General features: G+C 33.4%; 2 protein-coding genes and 1 pseudogene across 2 annotated transcripts in view; 1 reads left to right on the plus strand and 2 right to left on the minus strand.

Moving 5' to 3' along the window:
• Positions 1-973: 973 nt before the first annotated feature.
• Positions 974-3,684, minus strand: LOC132735257 (uncharacterized; annotated as a pseudogene).
• Positions 3,685-4,186: 502 nt separating this feature from the next.
• On the minus strand, positions 4,187-6,199 carry LOC132735255 (uncharacterized). Its single transcript, XM_060722191.1, has 5 exons — positions 6,006-6,199; positions 5,511-5,606; positions 5,226-5,327; positions 4,704-4,875; positions 4,187-4,344 (listed from the first exon to the last, which is right to left on the minus strand). Exons 1-4 carry the CDS (start codon positions 6,182-6,184, stop codon positions 4,743-4,745), a joined length of 510 nt encoding a protein of 169 aa, XP_060578174.1. The 5' UTR covers positions 6,185-6,199; the 3' UTR covers positions 4,187-4,344; positions 4,704-4,742.
• A 6,384-nt stretch (positions 6,200-12,583) lies between these two features.
• Positions 12,584-19,225, plus strand: part of LOC132735256 (probable ATP-dependent RNA helicase DDX46) — a 57,672-nt gene continuing 51,030 nt past the window's right edge. The window contains 4 exon segments of the mRNA XM_060722193.1: positions 12,584-12,987; positions 16,548-16,802; positions 17,326-17,416; positions 18,049-18,276. Coding sequence (XP_060578176.1) covers positions 12,971-12,987; positions 16,548-16,802; positions 17,326-17,416; positions 18,049-18,276 — 591 coding nt within the window. The 5' untranslated portion in view covers positions 12,584-12,970.

The raw sequence follows: 19,225 nt of genomic DNA on the forward strand, positions 1-19,225 counted from the left end.
TGCAAATTTTCATTGACTTTTACCATCTAATAAGAAAATTATGACCAAGTGTATGTTTTCGGCCTTTCCCTTTCTGGATCGTGTAAAATTTGCCAGAGTTGAACTATAGAAATGAGCTTATTTTCAACAGATATTGCAAAAACATTAAAAATTTGGTACCAAAATGTAGTACATTTATTATATTATCAAAATAAAATATCATTTGAGTGACAGTATTTGCAATAAAACTTATGAAAACAAAAATATGTTACCATTGTCACTCGGAAAATGGCCAAATCGTGAAAATGTAGACTTGTACTTCAATTTTTCTAACAATTTTCTATAACCTACTTACAAGGTCCAGCCAATTGAAATACATAGAAATTATCTAACATACCATATGAGAAAAATAAGAAAAGAAAGACATCATTTACCATGTTGTTTGTAAAATATACAGCATTATATTTGACAACCCCATAAACTGATTTTGGCCATTTTTCATTAACAGTACACATTTCTTTATGTAAAATTCAAAATACATTTTGAAAAGTATCAAACATTCTTAAAATGACCTAATTATCATGAAGCTATATTCTAAGCATTCTATAAATATGGTAATGACTGTATATACTGAGTAAATGGAAAAATTGTCAACTTGAAATGGATCTCGACGTATTGTTCTGACTTTAGAAAGAGCACGACCAGTGTACTAAACTGAATTATTCCCAAAGTATCACATCTGGAGCAACACAGAAGGATATCATGTAAAAATGCTATGTCATACACTTATTCCTTGAAAAATACTGTGCAAGGGCAGGGATAACAGTTTCTAATGTCCTTTTAGTACTAGTTACTCGTGGCTGACCGTCACATGTACAGTTCTTCATCACGAAAATGTTCCGAAGACCATCTTCGCCTTGGCGCTTAAAGATGCACCTTAGATGTTGTAGGTTCAAGCCGGATGCAGCAATATTCTTGGCTGTAGTTAACTTACACACACTATTATAAATCAATACTCTAAGTGACGGCAAATTCTTTGCTTTTCCCGACTGCACAACTGGGAATTGTACACAGATTTTGCTGAAAATGTGTGTGGCAGCAGATGAACAGATAATATGTCCAAGTGGTGAATAAGTTTACCAAGAATCGAGACATCTTCTGAAGCATTATGAGCACAGTATGAAGCTCCCAATAGATCCTTTGCAAGGTCTTCCTGTTTGTAAGACTTCCTGTTTGGGTATGCTTTTCTAAATATAGACAGTGAATCCGCGCATCCAGCAACACACTTACACATTCTGTCCCTCAATCCTACATTGTCACATGCCGTCAACAAAACAGGAAAGTCAAATCTTCTGCCATTATGCGCAACCAATACAACATTCTGAAATTTTTCTAACCAATCACAATATGATTTCAAAGCTTCATATATGGAATAAGCCTCTACATTAGTTCCATTGTACTGCATCTTGTGATCCACCATTCTTAGGCCGGTCACTTCTTTTGCCTTGTCATATTTGGGCAATGTAGGTAGAACATACATATTGAAAGCCTTTCCCACTTTTAGGTTCTGTGGCAGCAACCTGGGTAATATGTGGGATCTGGCCATCGTGTACTGAAACAAACAACACAATTATTTATAAATAAATAAACAATTTTGAGCTGTTTTATGTGCTCTTATAATAATCTGAGATCTTATTCTAATTCAGCTTGTTCCGAATAAGGATAAACCATTCCTGATATATTGCATATTTTTTACAATTATATTTTAAGAGACGACTAATCACTCAACCTAGTATCGAAGGACGATAACCTAAAATGAAAGCAACTGTGTTACAGTTTTCACATGATATATATCAACAAATTCGCAATACAGGTCTACTTACTAAGGCCAGTTTTCTCCAGGTCAAAAGCAATGTATGTAGGCTGTCCTGTTGGCAGCACTATAGGTTTGAAGTCACCACGAGGGACTGGATCTGGCAGCTTTTGGATGTCAGCATCATCTGAATGCCCGATCTCTGAAATACAAATATATAGATTAGAATAAAACCTATAAAAGGAAACAAAAGGTAGTTTGCAAACTTTGTTTAAGTAAGGTTTATAGTTACAAGCTCCTATAATGATGTTCGAAGAAGGAAAAGAAGAAGGAAAACACCAGTACCTGCAAGACTGACAGTATTTTGTCAAAATACATGTATATGAGCCGTGTCACGACAGAATCAGCGCAGCTGATCAGGATCCATGCTGTTCGCTATCAGTTTCTCTACTTGTAATAGTGTTGGAAAGCGAACAGCATGGATCCTGATCAGACTGCATGGATGCGCAGGCTGATCTGGATCCATGCTGGTCGCAAACCAATTATGTTGGTTTTGTCGTTACACGGCTCATATGTTTGTTCTGTAAGTAAAAAAAAAACAGCACAAATCACTTTACCTACCTGACTGATAGGACATGCCTTCAAGAGCTTCTTGAGCACCTTGTGTTATTGACCGCTCTTGTTTTAGTTGTAGTCGCCGCCGCTTAGTCGATGGCAGTGCCGATCTTTCCTGGACACGCTTCCTATGCTTCTGGCATTTATCTGCATATCTGAGGCTGTGGACACCAGGGGAAAGACCTGCCTCGGAGTGTACCTGACAGCAGTAATCAGATTATTTAGCACACTTTAAAATGACATATTCAGTCAAACATGGATATTGTAAGAAAAGAATTTTCTTGATCTATATATAAACCCAGGCAAAAATAATTCAGATAAAATGGGAACTATTCATAACTCTTTACTATTGTTGAGGAAAATTGCATTATGATTTTTGTAAAAGTAACACCATTATTCAATAAAGTTTGCTTTTCACACCAACACTTAATACATTCCATCAAGGTGCATAGTGGTATATAAGCAATATTTTTCTTCATTATCACTCAACATTTTCAACAGCAATTGCTTATATCTTTATATAAAAGTCATCTTGTGGATTGTTTGTCTCATAAAACTGACTGGCATACAGGTCCTATCTGCACAAAGCATAACTGAAAATTTAATGACAATCTTTCCAAAGTTCTAGATAATAGAGTATTTACCTTATGATAGTCACCTGTCAACATCTTGTTCCTTGAATAATTGAAGTGCTGAACTGGAACAGCTGAACAAAAACAACAAACTTCAATAAACAATTAACATCAATCAACCGTCAAACAAACATTCCAACATTATTTTGGCAATACATCCAACAAAATACACTTCCATGAAAATTATTCTTTTTTTTCAAAGGCTTCAACAATCTGAAAGAGACTGTTTTCTCTTTCTCAAATATAAATCAATGCTTATTACTTTATGACGAGTGATGGTTGAAGTTTGCCAAAATTATGCATGAAAAATTCACAAATATATGTAATACTGAAACATCTAATAACAAGGAAACAGGGTCTCCAGAACTACTATACCACAAATGAAAGGTTGTTATGACTTTCTTAATTGTTGTTCAAAACTATGTCTGTACTGGTCTAACATTTGTAAATAAAATAACAAGCAAACTAAACAGAACAAACTTAAACAGTAACAAGAGATGTACCTTTGAAATGTAGTGACGCGCTTCATTGATGAATGCTGCTGTGGCCTTCACTCTAAAATCCAAAGATTCTGAATTCCCATAATGAAGGGACTTTGGAGCCCTCATGGTGACCTCTCTGTTGGCGTGCTCACACTGCTGACTTGAACCGAGGTCTGCGAGCTGGGGAGCCTTCATCACAACTGGTTCAAACAGTTTTTCTAGCTGAGATCTAAGGTGGTCGTCCTTCAGCGGTCCTTTATAGGGCAGGCTTCTGTGCGAGTATTTAACGCTGCGGTCACGCTTGTACCCACACCATGGAGGCTGGCACATTGTGTGGTCTGCGAATTGATGAGGTACTAAAGCTTTAAGATTTTCTTCTAGTCCCTTTGGATCACCTTGATTCTTTGCTAGAATATACTTCACACATTTCTGAATGTGTAGGATCACTAACTTACTGAGCTTTGTGCTTTTGTCCGCCTGAAGAGCATATAGCTTCTTTCCAATGTTTTTCACTATATGATTTCTGTCAAATTTCTTTTTCAAGCTAATGTTTGATTTTGATTTCAGACGAGCTATCATGGTGTTATCTCCATCGCCTTCAATCACTTCCACAGGGGTTCCGTCCTTGTGTAGCTCATAAACACCCCGCTCACCCGATACACTTTCCATAAGCCTGACACTTCCTGTGTGATCATGAACACAACGATGATCTCTGAAGGTCTATTCCTTTTCCACCATTTGCAAACTCCGCATGTCCGATGACTAACGACTGCTTTCACTACTTTCTTTCCATACTGTGCCTTGCTCATGAAGAAGGTGTGAGCTGTAAAATTTACATATGAACAACTAATGACATCTGTGTATCATTTTGCTTTCTGTTGGAGAACTTAAACATCTATTTACAAAAAGCAACAAGAAATATTAGAACCCACCATGAAAAAAAAAATCTGGAAACAAAGTGATCCCTTGGAAGCATTAATCACAACAAAATTACATAAGAATTCACATTCCAAGATGGTAGTCTTCTCAAAGCAAACACTTAATCAAAACATTGATCACTTAATCAGTACATTTCGATTGCAAATTGCCTTAACGTTTAAAATTTTGTATGTGTTTAGACACTCTTCACTACTGCTGGTGTTGCGATTAAACTGGTAAGTTAGTTTATAACTTATTACTTACAAGTCAAGCTGTCAAAGCCACGTTTGTGCCAGGCAGTATCTACCGCACAAGACATTCCTGTTCTAGAGTGACAAGGGAACTTCGATGCCAGACACACTCGACTTGATGGTGTTTTCTGTGCCCGAGACAGCATTGGATGTTTTTTTTATGTTTTATAACTTGATAACGTCTCCTGTAATATGCAGAAGAAATATCCACACTTTACAATTAACACCACTAAGTAATTTTTGAAAGACAAAAGCTTTCCTTATTTTATCAGAATGTGGGTCAGAATATTAACGCTTTACATGTTGGGAAAAAAATGTTGTCTGCTAAATGTTGTCTGCCAGGTATATGTATTTTTTGCCATTTTTCTTAACAATTGGTAGAAATAGTGTCTGAATGGCTTGGAACCTGTCCAGATGCTGATTTAATTGGCATCTGCTCTAATTCAAAGCAGTTTGCAAAGGCCTGTGTCTTTTTTAGTAAGGTTCACTTCATGATTTGACAGACAGTTTACAATATTAGCACTCTTTTTTGTACCTTTTAAAAGCAGAGGAGCGTCTCACATCATCAGTTTCATCATTATCCTCATCTATATCAGTCCAATCATCATCCACCTGGTTGTCAGGTTGTAACATCAATCTAGCGAGTAAAGAAAAATAATAAGCAAAATTATGTGAGAACTATATATAAGAATGGAATGAACAGTAAACTTGTAAATAAAATACTCTCAGCTGTAAAAATTTATAAATTATAGATCTGTTATGCTCCTGCTTATGATAATGGATATCTTTATAAATGCTATATGACTGTAAATAGACTTACTTTAGTTTAGGGGAGACATCTGGAAGTGGACATACACCAAGATCTTCGATAAGGCCTTCCATCCTGTCAGCAGCTCTCTTGGACTCAGCCACTTCCCTGAAATATAAATGCTATCTTGACCGAGTGTAAACAAAAACATTATAATGTTATGTGTCAGGGTTCGAAATGCCCGGATTTTTCAAACCCTGTAAGCCTGTTGTGTTGACAATGTCATCTTTATAGTTAATTGATTATGATGGTTTTTATACAATTATCAAATTTAAATGTTTTGTTATGTTCAGTCTAACATCCATTCACAAAAGTATTTTTAAAATGTACAGCCAGACTGTTCATCTAACCATCATTCATGGGAAAATCCAGTTCAATACAAAGAAAACAAGCATTTATATAGCTTGGCATTCCCAGAGCAAATCATCATTCAATATCCACATTTTCATTGACCATGTAAATGAACAATTTAGAAATTGTTGATGCAAGCAATTATCTGAATCTTACTTCATTTCTTGATGGAAGGCATCCTTGGCTGCCTCGCGAGTTGACATGTCGGCCACATGTTCAACAATGTTTCCAGCCCGTCTCTCCATGGTCTTTAGGTTTTTGTTACTAATCGGCTTCAGGTTCAATGCAGCCAGGAAGTTATTTACACGTACGGGCCCACCTAAACTGTCGATCATTGCTAAAAATACCAAACAATAGAAGCAATGAAGCAAAATGTTTGATTGAAATCATTTCTTATTTTATACAAAATGTTATCACAAAAGCCATGGGCAAGAAAAATATGTAGCCAACAAATAATAATGGTTCTTTTAGCCAAATTAATGAAACTTTAACAAATGGCTAAATGAGCCTAAAAGCAATTTCAAGAAAAGAATTATCATAATAATTGCTTTTGTCGTGACGCGGCTCATATCGTTTTATCTGGATGTTATATCAAAAACGCAACCAATTTGAAAACAAGAGCCAGGACCGCGGCAAGAACATTTTTTAATTTCTTTTTTGAATTATAAAGTTTAACAGGAGAGTGTAATTTCTTTAAGCCAAATTAATGTGTTTTTTTTCTTTCAGACAAAATGTTATTATACAAGCTAAACAAGGACAAACTCCAGTTGCCAAATTATGAATTTTTGTAATCAAATTTAATGAAATTTTAATGGCTAATGGCAGAAAGCATGCTGAAATTAATACCTTGTAGATAAAAATATATTACAAAAGTTGTATCTCATATCTCATTGTATGGAAGAAGTGAAATACAGTGTAATGAATTTCGTATGATTTCTACATATACAATGTAATTAGTAAAATACAGAGGAAAACAGTAGATAAAGATTTTATTAACGAAGTTAAAGTTAAGTTACATAGTTTTGATCTTGGTCCAGTATGACCAAGTTGTTCTTAAGCAAAATTTTGTATAAGCTGGGTTTCTTTGTTTGGTTTAATTTTTCATTTCTTTTCCATTCTACATTTTTATAATCATAGAGCTTTGAATCTAGAATGGTATTTTCATTATTTTATTATTATCCCTATTGATAATGTATTTCAGGAGGCCCTTGCTCAGATCTGTGAATATTCTGAGGCTGGTATTACAGTAAGGGGTACATATTTCCCCCCGGGGAAACAACCGAAAGAAGAGGAACGTAAGCTGTACCTGGCTATTGAAGCTACTAGTGAAATGGCTATACAGAAGGCAAAGAAAGAAGTTACAAGACTAATAAAGGAGGAACTATTCCGTCTGGTAATTATATTAATATACTGTTTGATCAGTTTTTAGTTAGACTATTTAAAGAATTGGGAAAGATATTGTACTTAACCAGGCATCAGTGTTGGCATTGACATTGCTTTCACACTTTGGTTCAGTGTTTGCATGTAAGTTGGTTTCTCCAGAACTACTGAAGGGAATGGGCTGAAACTTTACACACTTGTTTCAGACCCAAAATCCGGAGTTCACTATTCAATGCCCATAATTCTAAAATGGATTTGGCAGAATTATGTCTCTTTTTGAATTTTGAAAATTCTACATTATCTAGGATCTTGTCATACTATCAGGCTCTGAGAAAAGTCAAGCATGTTGTTCTATTCATAGCTCTTGTTTACCTCTTAATTTTAAAATCTTTCATTCAATGTTTTATATAAATTATGGTCTCTAGGCCAAAATGCATTTTGGATACAAGGTACAAAAAGGTCATGTCAATATTCATAATCTTGCCAAACTGAATTAGCTTGAAACAAATAAATTTTAAATGTTTTAAGATACTATAAGTTTGCATAAAGGCACATTAATCTTTAGAAATGAATAATTTTACCTCTTTGGAAAAACAAAACAAAATATGTGTTTAACAATGTTTAAGTAAATTAGATGCTTATCACATTATATATTTAGTAAGTGGCTCTGAATGTGAAATAATTTGTCATTAAAGTTGTAAACAAAGTGGTATTTTGACTAACATACAAAGTACTTAATTGCTGTAATTGTACCAGTTGCCAAAAAGCAAAAGATGATTTATCAATAGAGCAAACAAGTTACCTTATGTAAACCTTATGTAAACTGTGACAGGACACCAAAGATAAGAAACTTTCTGGAAATAAAAGTAAAAGCATTTTTACATCTTTATATGCCTTTAAGGATAAAAGATAATGATGATATTTAATAACACAAACACGCCCGTTTAACTCACAACGAGTGAAAAATGTCCATCGGTAAAAATGTTGTGAGCAACTTCCGTTCCTCGTTGTGAGCACCCATCTTTGACGTGTGACACGATAAACAAGGTGACTTTTTCATAATTTTTGAAGATTACAGACATTTATGTAAAAATATCGAAATGCAGTTAGCTAGCGATGTGTTTTCCGAGTATGCACATGTAAAGATATTGCCTGTTGGTGGACAATTTGATGGAAATACCGTGCGACGCAGTCACTCGGGGTAGCAGGAAAACTGGAGACAACTTCTCTTTGGACCTAATTTAACATTGAAAACGTCCATTCTGGTGACGTGTTGTGCATTCTAACCTAAAACAGATGCCCACAAGTCTTCAGCGTAAATTATTGTCTGAAAGTCTTCATAGAAACGAAGATATACCCTTTTTTGCTTTAATCCTCGTTGTGAGCACCATAACCTTGTTGTGAGCAAGACAAGCGCAGTGCGAGTATGGTTTTCATATGTAATTCAGATGGTGAAAATATAATTTTCAATCTACCACATTAATTAAAACGTTTTTGCACAGCAGCATTTCTTTGCAAGACGTTGTGCATACCCTAAAGGGAGGCATATTAGTTTTGAACTGTCCGTCTGTCAGTCCGTCAATCTGTCCGAAAACTTTAACATTGGCCATAACTTCCTTAATAGTAAACGGATTTGATTCATATTTGAACACAACATCCCTTAGCACAAGACCTTCCTACGGACCTGTATTTTTTTACCTTGGCCCCTGAATGGCCTTTACCTTGAAGGTCAAATTGTCCAAAAACATTTAAGATTGGCCATAATGTCCTTGCATAATGTTTAGGCACAACACATCTTCGGACAAGGCCTTTCAGCTATCCTATATTCTTTTGACCTTGACCCCTGAATGACTTTCACCTTGAAGGTCAAATTGTCCAAAAACTTAAAAATTGGTCATAACTTCCTTATTAGCATACGGATTCTACTCATATTTTGAAACAACAACCCTTTAGGCAAGACCTTCAAACTGATCTGTATTTTTTTACCTTGTACCCTAAATGACCTTCTAGAACGTCCAAAAACTTTAACATTGGTCATAACTTCTTTATAAGTGGAATTAATTCATATTTGGACACAATGCTCCTTTGGACAAGACCTTCCAACAGACCTATATTTATTTCACCTTGACCTTGAATGACCTTCACATTGAAGATCTAATTGTCCAAAAACAAATAATCTATCTGGTCCATAAATCAAAGGACAGAGCACCACTTCAGAGGCATTGTCAACTTACCGTGATAGTTCTTGTTCTACTTACCTTGGTCAGTCTTCAGCTCAGGATAAACACATGTATGTGTGTATCACACAGATTGTGAAATTGTTGAAATATTCATAAACTCCCCATGATGTTCACTCGTGCCACACTAGAGTATACGAAATAAAATAGCTGATTTACTTCCACTGATTAGTTCTCCTGTTAATCTGATGACTTGTGAATATGAAGAATAATTTTCAAAAAAGAAGAACTATTGCAAAGAAAAACTATTGTACAAAAACGTTTTGATTGCTTTTGGTAGATTGAAAATTGTATTCTTGCCATTTGAATTACATATTAAAACCAGACAAGCACTGCGCTTGTCTTGCTCACAACGAGGTTATGGTGCTCACAACGAGGATTAAAGCAAAAAGGGTATATCTTCGTTTCTATGAAGACTTTCAGATAATAATTTACGCTGAAGACTTGTGGGCATCTGTTTTAGGTTAGAATGCACAAAACGTCACCAGAATCGACGTTTTCAATGTTAAATTAGGTCCAAAGAGAAGTTGTCTCCAGTTTTCCTGCTACCCCGAGTGACTGCGTCGCACGGTATTTCCATCAAATTGTCCACCAATAGGCAATATCTTTACATGTGCATACTCGGAAAACACATCGCTAGCTAACTGCGTTTCGATATTTTTACATAAATGTCTGTAATCTTCAAAAATTATGAAAAAGTCACCTTGTTTATCGTGTCACACGTCAAAGATGGGTGCTCACAACGAGGAACGGAAGTTGCTCACAACATTTTTACCGATGGACATTTTTCACTCGTTGTGAGTTAAACGGGCGTGACAAAGGCCTCAAATAGTATAAAAACGTCCTACTTTTGCCCCAAACACATGTTTTCGTTTGAGAAATGTTGCTAAAAAAAGTGAGCACTTTTTCGACGCCGCCCCCCATCCAAAAGTTGCCAGAAGGGGGATGTGCCCCTCATCGCCAAGAAAATTTTTGGACTTGTGAGAGGCTATAAATGACCCCAGGTCGATCATAAGGTAACGTGTAACCAACTCTGAAAAGCCTTTGACTCTATCTCATTCCCTTGAGAAGTTGCAGCACTTTGAAATAAATTTTGATGGAAAAAAATCGAGGCAAAATAGTGATTTTTAGCAATTTTGAGATGTCCCCTAGTTGCCATGGTAACAGGAAATTTAAGACTTTAAGACTGAGCACGTCGTTACAAAGGCAATGGGCCAATCAACATTTGTGCCAAGTTTGATAAGTATTGAAGCATTTTTCATAGTTTCATAGCAGTTTGAACTTGTAACAGGAGGCTTTTCAGTGAAAACAGCCATTTTTCACAATATGCTCATGAGGGAAAGGGTTAACTAAAAAAAATATAAATGTTACAAAACAACAATTTTTCACCAAAATTAGGTGAAAGACCACATGTTAAAATGGAAATGTAGATTTTGGGTGATTCCAAAGTTTTTCATCATTTTTTGTTAACCCTTTACCTCATATATACGCGAAACAACGCACTTTCGACCCCCCCCCCCCCCTTTTAGGCCTCAAATAGTATAAAAATGTCTTATTTGGGCCCCAAACACATGTTTTCGTTTGAGAAATGTTGCTAAAAAAAGTGAGCACTTTTTCGGCGCCGCCACCCATCCAAAAGTTTCAAGTGAATGCCTTTTTTAGTTTTGAAGATTGATGTTGCATGCAAAACTTTAATCCTGAATTTTCTAAGTTAAAAACGCCATAATTCTGTCAAAATCCATGCTAGAGTTATGAACCTTGGATAGTAACCTCCTACTATGCTCTCAAATAAGACTGTTTAGTTAATTATTAAACAAATATCATAAGTGGTTGATGAGATATGCTGCATGCAAATTTAAACCAAAGTGTTATGCCAATGCTGAGAAGGATAGCCCTACTATTCTCCGAAAAACGAGCTAAAAATAAATAAAGAACCCTCTTACAGTTCAATCATTTATTTTGACATTTGTAATCAAAACTCATGTATAACAACAGGTTGAAATTATAACTGATTCTGCCACATAAACAACCAAATAGGTATGGCATATCTTCTTGTCAACAAATATTACAAGTCTTTATTTATAACTATATTGTGGTCCTTTCATATTGGCGTTTACCTTTGCAATAAATAATTTACACCGACCCTAACAGCATTTAAATAATCAAAGTTCAACTATTTTTTTATGAAATAATACTTATAATCAATTATATTCTGTTTAAATCTGACAAATGTAAACTTTTATAAACAATGATTCAGTTTCTAGCACATGGACTCTACTTAACTCGAACAACAGTTTTAAATGGGTCCTTTTTACATACTCATATTTTAAACTTTACTTTCAATCGTTTCAGTTGATTGACCGACACAGAACTGTACATGTATATACTTTCCCCAGATGTCACCAGGTGTCACTTTGGGAGGAAGTCATTTCGCACCAGAAGGACGAAAAATAAAAAACTTGAATAAACATCATACAACTCTCAGCTATCGATATATGTTTGTTTTGACTTTAATTTGTTGCGGAGATATAGAACTAAATCCAGGTCCAGCACAACTATCTAACGCAAAAAAGCTCAAAAAAAGGACACCAAAATTTCCATGTGTGATTTGTTCTAAAGCAGTCACAGCTCGCAGCAAGGCAGTGGAATGTGATAATTTGTAAAGACTGGTCCCAAACACATAAAAACATCATGGAGTTAAATATAAGATTGTTTATATATCTGTGAAATCATATTTAATTACCAAAATTACAAAAAGTTTGTTATTTCTATAGTCAGAAAAAAATACAAACCTATCCTTTTTTTATATCTTTTTTATTATTAATATCTTATTTGGGCAATATTTGGATATTTCGTGCCGCCGGTAATAATGTCTACTTTGATAAATTGAAAATCCGCGATGGGGGCCTTGACCTTATATTACTTGTATCAAGCAACAATATTAAATTATTGTCATTGTCAAATTATTAAAAAAGAAAAAAGTTTGTTGATTTCTAAAAAAATCATTGTTATAATCATACATGTGTACTGTGGCGAATCGTTATTTAACTGTGGCGAATCGTTAGTGTGGCAAATCGTTATTAATTCGTTAAAAGGACTTACTCCAAATATATGCGTGTCTTTATACGATGAAAGAAATGTGAATATTTCTCAAATTTGCCGCTTCGTTTATCTTGATAAGCAATCACGTGACGTAACAAACCACGTGATGATTCACCGTTCTGCAAGTGTTTTAAATTGAATGCAATTAAAACTATGACAAAGAGCCCCATCAAAAAGTTGTCTTTAAATGTTGGAAAAAGAAACCTAAGTTTTTGAAATTTGTGTCAAAGAATACATTTAAAATATTTTTTTTTTAAGTTTTACATATATTTCGGGTTGAAATTAATTTGGTTCGAATTATCTTAAGTTCGAAAAGTTGTGACGTTTGTAACGTCCTAAAATCGTCTCGACCCGATTTGTACTCGACACATTATCACTTTTATAGTATTGTTAAAAATAAATATGGCCAAAGAAGGAAGGTAATCTATTCAATTTAATAATTTGATTTGGAACTTGAATCGAAAAATGTTTTCTGTTGAACTTTTTATTTCTTTGCCTTGCCTAATTTGATACTTTTACTTACGAAAGTAGAGTAGTATTCGGATATTGGCTACCGATGAAAACCTTTTTCTAAATAATTATATTTTGGATTTGTCAAACTTACCTTTTTGTGATTTTATAAAATAAATACTGAATGAAGTGAAAATACTTATCTTGGTTATAATGTTCACTTACTAATGCCATAGATTGACAAACTCTTACCTGATTTAAAACTGATCATTATTCAGCCATGTGGATTTCTCATCAACCTGTTATTCGTCAAACTGTATTCAGAGGTGTGACGATCAATCTTAAACAACTTGTCCACCAACCTAACTGTTCATAACACACATAATTATTGTGAAATTGAATACTGATGATATAACTGTTCAACACATTGATAATGATAAATGTTATTTTCATATATATACAATCTGGAACATACGATACGTTATAGTACATCCCAGATACAATGTATTTTTCTCATATGCCATGAACTCTTTTTTTCAACAACAAGCACTTGTTAAATAACCAAGTAATTATAGAAGCAGGAAAGATGATTTTTTTAAAGAAGGAAAATTTAATGTGACTTGATCATAACTTTTGTTTACAAAAACTGCCACTAAACATTCTGATTACTTAAACTACCATATCTGAGGCTGAGTTGGAATTTTTCCTTTGAAAATGGTTAATACATCAACCACAAAAAAGGTAAATCATTTAAAGTGAAAAAATAAATGCTTGATGCTGATTTTCAAGCTACACATGTATTTGTGACTTGAAAATGAAAGTGTCAGCTTAATCTACAATAGTGGGTTAGAAACACAATGTTTTGGATACATTAAAAATGATTTACCTTGTTTAGTTTCCATTTCAATAATAGTTTTTGCTGTGTGTCATAAAATCTTTGAACCAGACTTTGTTTAGGTGGATCAAAATTTTGAATATACAAAAAGATCATTAAGATATTGAAAAAAAAAAATCTGTGAGTTGGTGTAGGAGTTATCTAACCAGTTATTAGTTGTAAATAAGTAATATTACACAAACAGATCCAGGATTTTTCCATATTTATAGATTTGTGAATAGTCTATAAATTTAATGAATTTTCAGCCAATAAATTTAATGACATGGAAATTGTGAAGTTTGAATTGTCAGATTTAAACTAAAACATCCAAGCTTTTGACGAATTATTTTCATTATTTTAAATTAAAGTCATACTGGGTTGGTTTCATAGTTGGATACTTTTATGTCTAAAATAATTGAAATTTTAATTCATCAAAATGTACATACACATGTAGTTGCTTTTATTAGTCCCTTATTGGTTCAACCGGAGGGGACTTTAGGTTTGTCTGTCAGTCCATCCGTCCATAAAACTGGATCCCGCGCTATCGCAAAAAGTACTGATCTTGATATATGGATAAATTGCAGTATGGAGATTATGCACATCTTTTTCTTTTCTTCCTATGTTGAAAATTCTGGTTGCTATGGCAACAAATAACTGAAAATATGGCAAATTTAACACATAAACTGGATCCAGTGATAACTCAAAAAGTACTGAAAATATTTTTATGAAACTTGAAATATGGGTAGACGGCAGTTTAGAGATTATGCACATCTTATTCTTTTCTTCCTATGTTGAAAATTCTGGTTGCTATGGCAACAAATAGTCTGAAAATATGGCAAATTTAACACATAAACTGGATCCAGTGATAATTCAAAAAGTACTCAAAATATTTTTATGAAACTTGGTATATGGATAGATGGCAGTCTGAATTTCAAGATTTCTAATTTGAATATTTACGCTTTTTCAGTATAAGTTCTTTATTTCTTAAGGTGTTTACTTCAAACTTTAAATATAAGTTGCTTGTCATCAACCACATCATATAAGACAAGGTTTACAACTCTAGCACAAAAATTATCAGAATTACCTCCCTTGAACTTAGAATTTTTATGAAAAAAATGTTGTCTTTTTAAATAACTTCTTTATTTCTTAATGTATCTACTTCAAACTTCATATATATGTTTCTTATTATCACACAACATTTGTGAGAAGGTTAAATACTCTAGCAAGACTATTTCCAGAATTATGTCCCCCTTGAACTTAGATTTTTTTCGGGAAATTGGTATTTTTTACTCCAACTTCTTCATTTCTTATAGGATTTACTTTAAAATCTCACATCTTAATAATATGACAAGGTTCATAAATCTAGAATCCATATTTCCAGAATTATCTCCTCCTTAAACTTTGAATTTTTCTTATTCATTCTTTAACTTTCTAATTTTTTCTTCATGGATTTTCTTCAAATTCAAAATAAACATTCATTATCAACACCTACATTATATTTTTTTTTAATTTTCATCTTTGTTACTTACTATACATTATAGTTAATGCTATATTTGAAAATTCAATGTTCATAAATCTAGCATCTTTATTTCAAGAGTTATCTCCTCTTCAAGAATTTTGCATTAGAATATGTTATATTTTGGTAACAGGGATGTTTTAAAAAAATAACGTAAGTGTCTCCTCCAGTCTGTTTGTATGTCTGTCTGTCTGTCTGTTCATAAAAACTGTTTCCTGAGATCACTTTTAAAGATTTTTTCCAACAAATTTACTTAAAATAGAGAAAAGTTGAAACATTAGTTTTACTTATTCATCCTGAGAAAATTGGACCTTTTGATTATCTGTTGTATAAAAATAATTTCCTTACTTAAGGCAGGGAAACTTAACACATTACAATGATATAGACAAACTTATAACTCAAAAGATTTAAGTTCATTCATGTCATTCATTCACTTGTAAAATTGAATGGCCAATGGCCCATCAGAATGTTGCTGGGGTTCTAACCGGTAGGGGACTTATGGATTGCTTGCAATACTATGATAATTGCTTGTTCATTTATGTTTACAAAGATTTAAGGATGAGGATCTAAATTTGTATTTCAAAATTCCTCTATTGTCTGTTCTCGTAGATTTAACTTGAAATAGTATAAGCTGATGAAATCTTAGAAAAATGTCATAATTATTTAACTAGGGAGGTAACTTTTAAAAGTTATAAAAGTTTCATATTCTACATGTAGTTCAAGTTCTTCTGTAAAAAAAACAAACATTTTCATTGCCAAAAATATATATCAAGTAACATTTACAGTACAGTGCATACTAGAAGGAATGTTAGTGTGGCAAAAGAAATGAGTGACCCATTTCTCACAACATTAGAATAAGTCTTCCTTGATACAATCAAACTTACATATAAAATGGTTTAAAGAATGATAATGACTGTTGGAAACTTTGGTCTGATTTAAGAATATTTTCTCAAATTCTCAAATCAGTTTTGTACTGTTCTTAAATGGCATTTACTTAAGTTCATAAATGATTTCCCTGAATTGGCAATGCATTGCTTTTATACTCTAATGCTGCCCATTTGAAAACCAGATGTGCGTTTTAAAGCTGTTAAGACTGCTTTGAAAGAATATCTGCAATATAACTTTTTCTAATTATGCAGATCCTATAGAAGACGATCTAGATCTAAATCAAGAGACAGGAAGCGAAAAAGATCCAGGTCAAAGGAAAGGAGAAGGTCAAGGTCAAAAGAAAGAAGATCAAAGTCACGAGAGAGAAAACGTTCAAGATCTCGTGAAAGGAAAAGGTCAAGATCTAGAGAAAGGAAAAGGTCAAGGTCCAGAGACCGTAAAAGATCTAGGTCAAGAGACAGAAGAAGGAAGGATGAGAAGAGAAGGTCAAGGTCAAGAGACAGAAGGTGAGTTATTTTTCCTATTAGGTGATACACAATCTATATAAAGGTATAAGCTGTGCAATTACAGAAACTGTTTTAAACGTCATCTTGAACTTTGTTATTAAATTTTATTATTTTCTTTTCACAAATTCAAAAAACAGTTTACCATCATGTTTGCTTTAAGTTAAACTTTTCTATTAGTTATATAGAAAATTAAAAACAAAGCCATCAAACTTAAAATTATTATCTTTTTCCTGATTAAAACATAAATAGGACTTAAAAGGTTTATTAGTAGTTGTTGGTTTCACATTTTACTGCTAGAAAGTGTTCTGACCTGTACAGAAAAAAAACATATTTGATATGCAGATTTTTCTTTTAAAAAAAGTTTTCATACTGCTCAGAGTTTGCAGTCGGTGGTTATGAAAAACTTAAAATAAGGTTTCATGCATGATTCTGTTTTCCCCTGATAATTTCTCAAGATTATGTATTTGAGTTATAAAAGATGTAATTTTCTTTAAAATATAATTCTAATTTATGAATATTTCAGGAAAAGGGGTTCTAAAGATAGATCAAAGAGTAAATCACCATCAAGGTATGGTGAAGGAGCTATAAGAGTCAAAGATGAACCTCTTGATAAGGTTAGTATCTTTTTTACTTATAACTTTATCTAACTTTTATCAAAAAAAAAAATTTCATAAACAAGAAACTTCTGTTATAAAACGTTACATTATATAATTATTCACCTTGTATAAATTTTACATTTTACATTCATTTGCTGTTATTTTTATTTATAATGTAGAACTTGTAAGAGTGAAGGAGCACAACACTGGTACAAAGGCCTAAAACTATAAATATATTTCTTATATAGTTCACCTGGGGCACTTAAAAACATGCAAAAGATATTTAAGAAATATACTCAGAACTTATTTGAGAATCAAGTTTTTGTGTTGTTATTTACCCCATTTGAGTCATTTTATACTTAGACAATATAAGAAATCAATCTGGAAGAACAGAGTGAGTGAATGGTCTTAAATTTTGCAAATGGCTTATAAAAATTGGTATTAAGATAAAGTCTGATATTTTGTACTTGTACTTATAATGTACATGTATTTAGGTTAATAAAAGGTAACAAAGTTACTGATAACAAAAGACATTATGCCAGATATGTGTATTATTTTATCTTCTTCGTTTTTGGGGGAAGTAATGGCCATATACTCAACAGCTAGCAATGAAACATTCGTGTTAACTAATGGTCTTGACTTTTTATCAGGAAGAGGAACAGAAAAGACTTGAAATGGAAATGCAAAAGCGACGGGAAAGAATAGAAAAATGGCGAGCTGAGAAAAACAAGACAAAGGAGCTTTTGCCAATCAATATAGCTCCACCGTCCAAGAAATGGAGTCTTGAAGATGAGGATGATGATGATGAGGAAAATGAGGACGATGAGACAAAAACTGACGATGATAATGAAGTTGATCCACTCGATGCTTATATGCAGGTAAGTCCAACAACTCGTACCTAAAACTGTCATTACATTTTACAGAAACACTAACCCATGTTAAAATTTTGGCAATGGATTTGCCCGGAGTTGAATTTGGAACAGTCCATTAGCAATTGTAAGGAGTATGGTATCCAAAAAGAAAAAAGGTAAACATCAGTAGCCAATGAAATATAGATTTATAAAATCTCACATATGCGATGGCTTTCCTTCTTCTGTACTGTACTGGTCGGAGACCATCAACCGGACACTTTTGGAACATTTTTCCGTACAGATTTCATAATTTTTAACCTAGAGACCAAAAAATTTGACACAGTTCAGCTAGGTTCTTCTCCTAATTAATAAACTAGTTTGTTTATTTCTGATTATATTGACACTTATATCTGAGCTTGACAAGGAGGGTATCAAAATTACCTAAATTGTCTACACTACAGTACCATTTGTCCGGACAGATATGTACATGATGTGATTTAATTCAGATAAAAGCCTGGGTGCTTTGATTTTTGATTTGTAACATGATATACAATATGTCAGCAACAAATGCTGAAGTTTTGGATATTCTATTATTCACTCTGCAAATGATTATAGCTGGTATATGAGGTCGACATTGCTTCCTTGACCCCCGAATTTCAACGTTAACATTCTTGAAATAGACATTAAAATATTACCATTACGGAGGTTAAAATAAATTCATTTACTTAATTTTAAAAGAAATATGCACTTATTGTTGATAAAAAAGTGACTGACAACCACTGAGCAAAGAAAATACTAAATTAAGCATTTTCGGGGCCGTCCGGGTTTGGTGGTTGTCCGGTTTTGGTGGTCCCCAACCAGTAGGCATACATAAATGGCCAATATTATTGATGCTCACAGGGTTAGAAATATAAAGAAAAGATAGAAAAATAATGTCATCAGCACAATTGTTTCATTACTCATTTTCTAGTTTGAT

This window comes from Ruditapes philippinarum, unplaced genomic scaffold (genome assembly GCF_026571515.1).
Source record: "Ruditapes philippinarum isolate M1 unplaced genomic scaffold, ASM2657151v2 ctg2262_1_1_1_1, whole genome shotgun sequence".
Classification (NCBI taxonomy): domain Eukaryota; kingdom Metazoa; phylum Mollusca; class Bivalvia; order Venerida; family Veneridae; genus Ruditapes; species Ruditapes philippinarum.

What these genes read in the sequence shown, in the direction of transcription:
- LOC132735255 (XM_060722191.1), bottom strand. Translation starts at nt 6,184, where the DNA reads ATGATCGACAGTTTAGGTGGGCCCGTACGTGTAAATAACTTCCTGGCT. An exon ending in GCCTTCCATCAAGAAATGAA is followed by an intron (nt 5,607 to 6,005) that starts GTAAGATTCAGA and finishes TTTATATTTCAG; the next exon opens with GGAAGTGGCTGAGTCCAAGA. An exon ending in CGCTCCTCTGCTTTTAAAAG is followed by an intron (nt 4,876 to 5,225) that starts GTACAAAAAAGA and finishes TGCATATTACAG; the next exon opens with GAGACGTTATCAAGTTATAA.